The sequence below is a fragment of the Salvia hispanica genome, chromosome 3, assembly GCF_029641045.1.
Source record: "Salvia hispanica isolate PSC_SH4W2 chromosome 3, Shi_PSC_v1, whole genome shotgun sequence".
In the NCBI taxonomy this organism is placed as follows: Eukaryota; Viridiplantae; Streptophyta; class Magnoliopsida; order Lamiales; family Lamiaceae; genus Salvia; species Salvia hispanica.
Genome location: NC_142694.1, coordinates 38,142,166 through 38,153,421, shown reverse-complemented (window position 1 = coordinate 38,153,421; position 11,256 = coordinate 38,142,166). Strand labels below are relative to the sequence as shown.

The 11,256-nt window shown below is 35.8% G+C and overlaps 1 protein-coding gene and 1 pseudogene across 2 annotated transcripts; both read right to left on the bottom strand.

Annotated features, from left to right (window-relative positions):
* Positions 1 to 1,017: 1,017 nt before the first annotated feature.
* Positions 1,018 to 2,072, bottom strand: LOC148930672 (uncharacterized; annotated as a pseudogene).
* A 2,488-nt stretch (positions 2,073 to 4,560) lies between these two features.
* Positions 4,561 to 7,180, bottom strand: MSFC1 (Mitochondrial substrate carrier family protein). Of its 2 annotated transcripts, XR_007174424.2 has the most exons (4): positions 6,688 to 7,180; positions 5,476 to 6,072; positions 5,108 to 5,210; positions 4,561 to 4,720 (listed from the first exon to the last, which is right to left on the bottom strand). XR_007174424.2 is itself a non-coding variant. In XM_048110529.2 (2 exons), the coding sequence occupies exons 1-2, from the start codon at positions 7,078 to 7,080 to the stop codon at positions 5,545 to 5,547; spliced, it is 921 nt and encodes a 306-aa protein (XP_047966486.2). In that variant the 5' UTR covers positions 7,081 to 7,180; the 3' UTR covers positions 5,320 to 5,544. The 2 variants fall into 2 exon arrangements, 1 of the variants encoding a protein (XP_047966486.2); XM_048110529.2 differs by lacking the exons at positions 4,561 to 4,720; positions 5,108 to 5,210 and having other exon boundaries at positions 5,320 to 6,072.
* Positions 7,181 to 11,256: the final 4,076 nt, after the last annotated feature.

The following is an 11,256-nucleotide window of genomic DNA, read 5'->3' as shown; positions in this document are numbered from 1 at the left end:
TTGAATTGCCTCGCTGACATCTTTATTCTACAAATAAAAAGAAGAGACCCAAAACTTTTGAATTTAATTGATCAATCCTACTTACCACACACTCCCTCTGTTCCATATTAATAGAGACATTCATTTTTGCCGAATCATGCGTCTAGGCGGGGAGCAGCAGGGTATTTTGCGCGAATGACATGAGACAAGGGCACGTTGTCAACACACATGTAAAAATCCTTCGGCCCCATTTGTTTGTCAGAAAGTAAAGTTGATAGGAAAAATGATTCATAAAATATGATTGCTGATAACTTTATTTTAATGTATTTGGAAACGTAACAATATTTTGAATTTTATATTTACTTTTAAAATTAAATTAAGAATATAATGGTTAATTTTAATTTTATATTATATTAATTTAGATTTATATTTTTAATTAAACAATAATCTATAATAATTAAGAAAATTATAAAATATAAAATCAAAGATTATGTAGAAAAAAAAATATAACGATGCATTTATCTAAAAGAGATATGAAACTAAACAATAAATAATTTTTAAATAGAGTTTCATATTGTTCCGTCACGAATAGGAGTTTGGTTCATAATTACTCCGTTCCATGTTAATTGAGTCATTTTTTTTTTGGTAATTTCTAAGATAATTGAGTCATTTCTACTTTTGACAAAAAATAACCACTATCTCTTTTACTTTATTCTCTCTTCATCTCTCTTACTTTATTCACTATCCACTTAACACACTATTCTTAAACTCGGTGCCGAGAAGAAACACCTCTATTAACAAGGGACGGAAGGAGTCCTATAAATGGTAAAGAGACCCTATATTCCACTAACTCATTCCACTCACATATAATTTAAAACTAATATATACAAGTGGAACCCATATTCTACTAATTTTCTTTCACCCACTTTTCTTAACATTTCTTAAAACTCATGCTGGAAAGAAATGAGACTCTTGTCGCAGACAAAGGGAGTAAAAGGGGAGTAAAAGTTAAGAACCGCAAAAAAAAGTGAACTAAATTCATCCTAATAATTCTTTCTAAAATATCTCTTTTGCACTCTTGTCATGAAGAGTGAAAAAACTAATCTAATAAATCTGGATCTCGAACAAATTTCATTGCAGCTTTTTATCTTTTAGAAGCTGATAAGCCTTCAATCTCTTCCAAATTCTGGTAAAGCTTGTGACGATTGTCTTTGTCACATGCGTTAAAACTTTCAATAAACTTACCCATTTGCTTTAGAAATTTTCATTTGCTCAGTAAACATATTAGTCATGCGCTCCAAACTTAATATCAAACCATCAGAACTTCTCCTTCTTTTCTGCTCATGTTTTTTTGAAGTTCCTTCACCTCGATGTGTAACTATTGAAGGTGCACCATCTTCATCAATTTCTTCATCTCCTTGATCGACATTTTGATCTCTATCTAAGTCCTCAACCATATCTGCCGCAGCTTCAACATTTGGTCCAACAGCTCTATCTTTGCCTTATCTTTGCCTTAACAAATGATAGTTGAACAAAGGAAAATGTTTGTTTCTCATGAAAGTGCAATCTGGATGGCTCTACACAAATATAGTAACATGATTTCTTGATACTAACGTACAATATTGAAGCAACGAATGAATAAGAAATATATTTATTTTACCTTTAAGTAATAATCCCACGTCTGCACTTGCAGTAACACATATTCTTTCATCATCCAAACCAAATCCACTTAGTTCTCGATTGGTACGCACATCATAAATATCATGACATTGTTTTTTCAATAACTTACAACGCGATTCAATATGTGGTTTTTCTAACACCATGGTCTGGCAACTTTTCCGGCAATATTTTCTCCAACTCCTTTAGATAAACCTTTTTTTTAACCGACTTCCACTTTCACCGTCCTAGTTCCTACTCCTCTTCAACTCAATAATTGGTTCTACAAGTTTCGTATCTTCTTCAATAGTCCATACATAATTACCTCTCTTGTCGCGACGAGCCATCTAAAAAATTAAAGCTCAACAAATCACTATAGCACTATCGGATAATATAATGGAGTTAATGCTAAAAAACCAACAACTTTCATGAATCTACTAATAAAAAACTTATATGAATAATAAAAAAAGTATTAAGCACTGCAATTCAAATGTCATAAGTATCCTAAAGTATTGCATAAAAAGCCAAGGTAACAGTATGACAAGTAAAGTTCAAATATTGTGAAAAAAGTACAATAATAATATCAAGCAACATGTCTATGTTGCATCCAATTATTAAACATTTGGTTAGAGAAATTATATTGTCAATCTGTCCATTCTTGAGTTGGCTCAACAAAAGTGATTGGCTCTCCATCTAATCCATTAACCACTTCTTCATTTTGAGAATGATCACATAGTTATTTTCAATGGATCAACAAGCACATTTTTCTAATATGATTTTGAAGAAGAAAACACACCATTATACTTTTGTCTTGTTGCTTGATTGGATAAAAATTCGAATTTCAAATGATTCCCCAACGCATCTTTAGCATTCCAAAACGCCTCTCAATAACATTTCTAGCAGATCATATTAAAAAATTCTTCTAGAGATATTGGTTGACGTCATTCCTCCACTTACTAAGATGATATCGTTGGCCTCTAAAAGGAGCAAGAAAGCCTTTACCGTTCGTACAACCTGCATTAACTAAATAGTACTCCCTCCATCCCACTCTAAGTGACACATTTTACTTTTTGGGATGTCTCACTCTAAATGACACATTTCTAAATTTGGAAATATTACTATCTACTTTTTCCTTTTCTTTTACTTTATTCTCTTCACTTTAGTCATAAAACAACACTACATAAACTCTCGTGCCGAATTAGAAATGTTCCACTTAGAGTGGGATGAAGAGAGTAGTAACCTAATTTTAATTTTTTCAAGTAGTTGTTATTCATGTCAATTCATCGAAATTATTAATATCATATAGTTTACGTACCATCCTATATTGGTAATCCATTTCTTCTACTTAAAGCAACTCGAAGCACTCTAACATCTGCCGTGGAGCCTTCCTAGCCCGCAAGTATAATCTTCTTGTGAACATACTCCTAGAACATTTGTAGAAGTATAACCTTTTCTATTTCGATATCTAGGTCTATCAACCTCGAATACTTTCACTTCAATATGGGTACCATCCGGAGCTCCTATGCAATTCTACAATTTTAATTCAATCAATATTCAAGATCTATGTATATAAGATAAAAATAAAGCAATACTTTTTATGATATCTTAAAATATTTTCATTTAACATCAGAGGAATTCTTAGTTATAGGGGCAGAGCTTTTAGTAAATGACCATGAAGCCTTAGAAAAGCCTTAGAAAGACATTAAGTACAAATGCCTACTAATTGTTTCACCTGACCGCATAAAATTAGTTTTCATTGTACAATTCTTTTGATGATGTACTAGAATGTACAAGAAAATAGCTATTTGCTCATCAACAGTTAGATTACTAGTAGTCCTTAGTCTTGCAACCGTTTCAAGCATGATAACTAATCTTCTAAATGAAAATCTATCCATATGTAATTTTTCATAGCATAGCATGTGACATCAATCTCATAGATTAATTTATGAATGCAGCGTGATCAGTCATTCTCATTCTGAATGTGTGGGGCCTTAAATAATATTTTCAAAAATGATCATTAGTGATAGTTCTAATTACAAACATCATTAGCTTCAACATAGTCATTTTCTTCATTTGCAGACAAGCTATAAGACAAAGAAGTATCTTTGAATTTGATTCTATTTTTGTCATCTTTCTAAAACATCCTGAGAAAGTAAAAGTGAATATAATAAAGTTCTCAAACATAATCAAAACTTAAAAGAAAAAACATGGTATAAACTCTTGGCATAGAAAAACAAGAAGATTCAATAGCATATAAATACATACAGTTAGCAAGAGTTGTTAGAAAGTCATAGTTGCAATCTTCTAACCATCTGAATCATTATTTTATTAGAGGGAGAACCAAGAAATTATCATTATAATCTAGGTCAACATGTAACAGCAAAGTTACATACTTAGTTCATCAATCAAAGCAATTATAATAACATAATATGCTGATTGTGTGCTTGTCTGTACTACTGTGGGAAATGTTATGCCTAATGACTTTAGTTTATCCTCTACGTTGAGCTATTACAACACATCCCCAGATCAAGAGGCTTCCCAAAACTCTAGAAATGGATGGTGTCTAAGATCATCTCCAAGGGTACACTAAAACCTAAAATGGGATAAGTATTTTGCTCCAATAGTACTCAAAAACCTATCCTATTTTTAATTTTTGAGAAAAAAATACCTATCTTTAGGTTTACACTAAACCAATACCTAAAAGTTTTTCAAATTTTGTGAGTAAAAAAGGCATAATATAGAGAATATTCTTTTAAGTTTGAGTTTAGTGTAAATGGTTGGAGTAAAATCAATATTTAGTGTGAGATTTACACTAAAATGAGTTTGAGTTTAGTGGAATGGTTGGAGATGCTCTAAAAGGCATCAGAGCAGTAATAATTTGTGGGCAATTTCACTCAAGCAAACACGTTAACAAAACAACTAAAATGGGGGGAAGCACAGCCTAGTAGATAAAAAAAAAATTAAAAGAGCAGAACAATCGTTTTTTCCACGTGGAGCTAAAATAAAAGAAGAGATCTTCAGTGGAAATTATACGTAAAATGGAGATAGAAATTTGGAAATTTCCAAAATTGTTAGATGCACCCACCTGCATAATATAAAATCGTTGATCAGTTTTCACTCACTATTACTTTGCAACATATAAAAAGAAGAGAGAAAATCAATCCAATTGCAAAATCTGAGAGAACAAAAAACACTAAAACGCGCAAGATAATATAAAGAACTATCACTGAATAATAAAATGAACGGAAAAAATTGAAAACAAATTGGACAGGGATTGGAATTGTATTCGAAATGAATACTAATATTTATAGTTGTGAAAAAACTTAAAATAGTTTTTCAATAGCTAGGACTAAAAAAAAAAACTGATTAAAAATGGTTGAATTTCAACTGAAAAAATTAAAAATTAAAAATTCAAATTGTCAAAGATTTTCTTTTTTCAAAAAGAAAACATTAAAATTCCGCTGAATCATACATCTAAGCGGGCAGAAGCAGGGTATATTGCGCGCGATTGGCCAAGACCCAAGACAGTCGCATGCCACATCCGCGCATGGGCTGCTGAAACAAGGGCATGTTGTCTGCACAAATGTAAAAACCCTTCCATTATTTTTGCTACAATGTGACCAGCCAATGAAGATCTTGATCAATCAAGAATTCATTCGACATTAAATGAAACCAATCATCCAATTTACTAAAATGAATTACATATTTCAATGAATCAAATCCAGCAGAAATTCTAACACCCAACAATTTCGCTCTCAAAATATTGACGCTAGTTATAACATAAAGAATGTCCTACAAATGAGCAAATTAAAAGCTAAATATGTAGAACAAAGAAAATACCGAGTTCTACACGAGATAAAGGGCATCAAAAACTCTGAAACTTTCACTTCCAAGTGAATTACAAAATGCTCAATAGGCTTGTAGGTATCGCCTCTCGTAAAATCCAGTTATCTGATCAGCCACAGCCCACATGATCGCCTGCCCGGGCGGGATCCTCATTAACCTTGGCAATAATCCTTTCCACAATGCAAGAATTCCCTCCTCAGCATATATAGTTGTGATACAATGAAACATACCTCTGTATTTCAACCCGCTCGATTTGCTTTGAGCCATGAGCCTTGTTTTCACGACATCAAAGGGCCCAGTACATACTGGACCAGCAGTTCCAGCAAGAAATCCCGATATCATAGACTGCCAAGGTAGGAGCATTTTCCCATCACCTTCGCATCTCCCCCACAATAACCCGTCAAATGCATTTTTAGCACTGAACATGGCAGCCTGGTTTGTTCCATTACGCATCACAGTTGGGGAAGCTCCAGCCCACAGACCACGCAACCCTTCTTCACGGACAATCATACGAGCACAATGTACAGGTCCCTTGTACTTGAAGAGTTCGGGACTCAATCCTCTCTGCTGCTGCAGTCGAATTTTCACCACCTGCATTTGAATAAGCAGGTTCAACTTTCTAGCAACCGAGAACAAGTTTGAATGAACAGACTTAGATGATCGCCTCACGCTACATTACAACTCATGGGAAACAAACTAAATAGGTAGAATTTGAACGTCACACGGTCACTGTAAACAAGCACGAGAAAAGGGCAACAATGAACGACAAGAAGGAGAGCAGCAGAGTATATTTTCAATGGTCAAAAGCAAATGTTGAAGGACAACACAAGTGAAACAGATGTTTCATACACAACCAGTTAAAATAAATCCACCAATTATTCAGTAGTTGAGTACACGATTCTAAGAGAAACTTAGGTGATCTGAAAAGCACATCAACTGCAAATTGTAGAAAAATTATTTGCAGCAACAAAAGCTAAACTACCAATGTATTATAACCTGCACTGACAGATAGAGGAATTAATGATTGAGATCTTCAAATAGGCATTATCTACAGCGATCGAGATCATACATCAATTTCAATTATATGCATTCAACCACAACAACTTCTCTCAGCAATCAAATACAAAATCCTTCGAATTGTGAGAACAATTAAGTAGAACTAGCTAAAATCCCCAAATAATTCGAATTAATCAGATTCTGAGTAACCTCAAATGGAGTGACGATAACGAGAGCTTCGAGCACTCCGGCACCGAATCCAGACAATAATCGGCCATGGTGGCTGAGCTCCCCCGTCTCGGAGTCCTTGAAGGCTGACTGAAGGTAGGCATTGGAGCCCATCCGGAGCGCGTATTTAAGCGTCAAATGCGTAGAGAAAGGAGTCAAGCCCTTCCACAATGCGCGGACGCCTTCGTTGCGGACGATGGTGGAGCCGCAGTGGAGGATCCCCTTGTACGAACCGGTGCGGTCGAGCTGGAGGCGGGTTTTGATGACGTCAATTGGCTGCAGGCACGAGGCTTCGACTACGCCGCCGAATGAACCGGACGCAGCCTTCATGTAGGGAGGGATGGATTTGGGCTGCTTCTCCGATTGCTCCGCCATGGGATTTCGGAGCACCGACGCGTGAGGGGGAAAGGGTATAATCGGGTTATGAAAACGAAGCTTAGTTGTTTACACTTGACAGTCGTGTATGAGAGAATATTGATTCGAATTTGTGTTTGTGAATTGTGATCGATAGGGGCCCACAAATTTCCCCAACAACTAACTCACCCCTATTCCTTTCTTGTCCGCGATATTTAATTTTGCTGGTTTTTAAGTAGCCTTTTATTTATTTATTTTAAAAATAGGTCATTTCAGATCGATACAACTTTTAATATATAATTAATAAAATAAGAAAAAAGTAAAAAAAATAGTTGAAATTATATACGAGGCCCATAAATGATAAAGGAGAAAGAAGGAGAAAAAGATTTCCATAAATGGATATAAATCATTTTTATGAGACGGACGAAAAAGGAAATATGACTTATTTCTATGAGACGGAAGATGTACTTTCTTTGTTTCTCAAATATAAATATAAAGAATATTTAAAAAGGTACTTCCTCTGTCCCAAGGAAGATGACCCCTTTCTTGGACGGCATAGGATTTATGCGATTTTATTTTGTGTGTTAGGTGGAGGGAATAAAGTAAGAGAGAGTAAATAAAGTAAAGATGAAAGGATTTCTATTTTAAGTAATGGGTCATCTTGAGTGAGACAAACTAAAAAGGAAAGTGGGTCATTTTCGGTAGGACTGAGGGAGTACAAGTTTTATTTTACAAATGGTAGAGTAAGAGAGACAGTGAAAATAAGTGATTCGAGTATTGTTAATAGAAAATGAAATCCACCTCATTAGATAAAAAAAAATAATTCTTAAATAGAATGAATCTATTTTTAAGTGACCTCAAGAAATGACGAACATGGTCTATTGTTAAAAGATAAAGGAGTAATTTTTTTCTTTGCATTCACTTACGAAATACTACTAATTTTTTAAAATAAAGTTGGTATTAATTGAATATAATTTAATTTAATCAATCTATACGGAGTAACTACATATTTGGCTTATGATAGGTACACTTTCATTTATATTTGGCTTATGATCACTTTCATTTTACAATTAAATTGAATCAATCAATACGTACATATTTGAATCCAAAGGTTTGGTCTAGGTACACTTTCATTATATAATACTCCCAAAATTGTTCGGTTGCACTATGTTATTTTCATAGCGAGTTCGTTTCTGGTCCAAGCTGTAACAAACTCTTTTTTGGATTTTGTTTACTTATTCTAAGGTTCGTGAATTTTACTACGTATGTTATTAGAGTGGCCACTATAGGACCGCCGCGGCGGTCTATTGCAGGGAGGGCAATGCGGCGCATGCGGCTGTGTGGTGGTGGAGGCAGCGGGTAATGTGGCCACCGCGGTTCCATTTTTTTGTTATTTTATTTATTTATTTATTCATTTTTATAAATACAACTTCTTCCTCATTTTTCCTACTTCACACTTCCACACTACAATTATTTTCATTTCTCTAGATTTATCACAATGCAAAGCCAAGAGAGTGATTCCCCTGGCACCGGAGAATCGCACTACCCGAGCAATGGGTATCACAACTGCGGGTCTAGTGCCGCGAGTACCGGCACTAGCACCACCGCCGTCGATGTGGGGGCAAACGCCGGCTATATTGGTATGGTCCCCCTCCCCCTCCATTCCAGACGTGGAGTGACCCTCCCCCTCTATCCTAGACGTGAAGTGCCCCTCCTCCTCCATCCCAGATGTGGGGTGCCCCTCCCCACGCATCCAAGACGTGGGTTGCCCCTCTCCCTCCACCGCAGCTGTGGGGTTAGTCCTCCTCACGAAGGACTGTGGGTCGACCCCAATCACCATATGGGGTCTACCAGCCCAACATGGACATGGTCAACAATCGGCAGATGGATACCGCTACTCCCTTTGTCCCAACCAGATTTTTATTCTTTCATGTTTGAGCAGATGGTTTTGACTCCAGGGGTGGGAGAATCCTGTACCGCCCCCCTAATCGACACCGGTACAAGGACGCGCGGCAACGCCAGTACGACGCCGGAGACACAGAGGCGGCCAACGCGGTGGCCGCGACGGTGGAAGAGGCGGAGGCGACCGGAGCGAAGGGGGTGGGCCGTACAACTCAAGGGAGGAGTCCATTGATGTGTCAAAGGTGTGGTACTCCATCATGGAGGATGCGGGCGTTGGGACGGATCAGACAGAAAGCGGTTACTGGTCATGCGTCCTGGAAGCCTACCATGAGTTGTTGCCGGCGCGGCGGAGAGGAATGCGGACCAGATCCGCAACAAATGGGGGGGGATTCAGGCTGCCGTGAAGAGGTTCGTGGGCATCCACGAGAACAACCTCCGACATTCGGGCTCTGTCGTACGAGATGCATCGAGGGGATGGGAAGCATCCCAAATTCAACTATTGGACGAATATTGTTGGATATTTTAGTGTAATTGGATTAACTTGATTGATCGGTTATTGTTATAATGATACATCATTTAAATATGAAGGTGCGGAGTGCACACTTATTTGAATTCATTATGATGTTAGGGGCGAAGCCCCTAAACAGATGAACGGGGGTCCGGGGGCAGCGCCCCTGGCTGGGGTCTAGTTGTATTAGAAATTCATCCGAAAATATAATTTCTGAAAGTCAAAGGACTAATTTGCAATTTCGGAAACTTTTTGAAAATCAATTATTTTTGGTTAATATTCCCAATGGATGCACTGTTTCGTCAACAGCTGCACCGGTTCGTCTTCTTCAAAATCTGATCAATTCTCAGAGATCTCAAATACACATATGAATTTTCTGAATTCTCTGAATTTTATCCGATCAAATAAGTTTGGTAGAACCACCGAAATTGATTTGATCTGAAAGTGATTATCACGACTTTCAGATATCCGTTTTTCTGTTCTATATATTGAATCTCCCTAACAAATATCTCATTCTCCAAGAGTCTCTAAAGTTCAGGGCGATTTGTGAGGGAGCGGCAGCAGCAGTCGCTCGCAATACTTGGATTCCAGAAACTCTAAAATTAAATTAACTAATTATATTGCTAGTATTGTATTTTCAATACTTTTCTGTGTTCTCGATGAAATGCTATATTGGAGTTATAAATAATACTCCATCTGTTCCATAGTAATAGAATCATTTTGCCATTTTGGTACGTTTCATAATAATAGAGTCATTTCTCTTTTTAGTAAAAGTCAACACATTTTTTCACACCTACTTTACTCTCTCTTACTTTTTTCTCTATTCATTTCTCTACCTTTTTCATTTTTCACTTTACTCTCCATTTACTTAACTCATCTAACACAATTTTTCTTAATTTCCATGCCGAAAAGAAACGTCTTCGTTACTATGGAACGGAGGGAGTAGTTTGTTTATGCATTCAATACTTTTGCCATTACAATGTGTTTTCTTCCAATGTGTTTTTTATATTTCATACATGTGGCTAGAATTTGGTATTTGAATTATTTATGAAAGTTATTTTCTTTTTACTTTTCTGTTATTTTGTTACACATTTGAAATTATCAAATTTCTTTGTTCCAGATTATGCAGATTTTTCAGGAAATAGAAGAAGCGCAAGACAATCTATTTATGCTCTATTGGATGGATTAGACTATTAAAATTTGTAGTACTTGTGTTGTTTATGTAGTTGATGTAGAACCAATGTGCCGATAATATGTTATGCTATCAGTAATTATTCAGCAATTTAAAAATTATTTTACCAAATCATTAATTTCACATAAATGCTTGGAGTAGCCTTTTTGTCAAATTACAACATTTTAGTTGACAAAAACATAAATATCTTGCAATAATGAACCAAAATTAAAAACCACATTTCTAGTTGAGTCACACCTATGTAAAATATTAGTACTAGTAGCATACTCCGTATTAAGCACGTTGAGGATTAAAATTTTGGATATATACAGTTAGGCGTTTTATTTTGGGGGCTTATAAAAATTTTGTATATTGATAAAGAACATGTAAATTTAAAGTATTTAACAACTGTAATTTATAAATATTTGAAGGATCAAAATATAAATTATAGAAATTTGATGGTGGAATATATAAATTTATAGGTGGCATTATGCAAATTTAGAATTGTAGTCGTAGGTGTAACTGTAGAAGACATATTTTTTTGGTTTGACCACAGGTGTACCGACCAGCCTTCAGCGGAATCCGACTAATCCTGCTCGATCGGGTTTCCGAATTA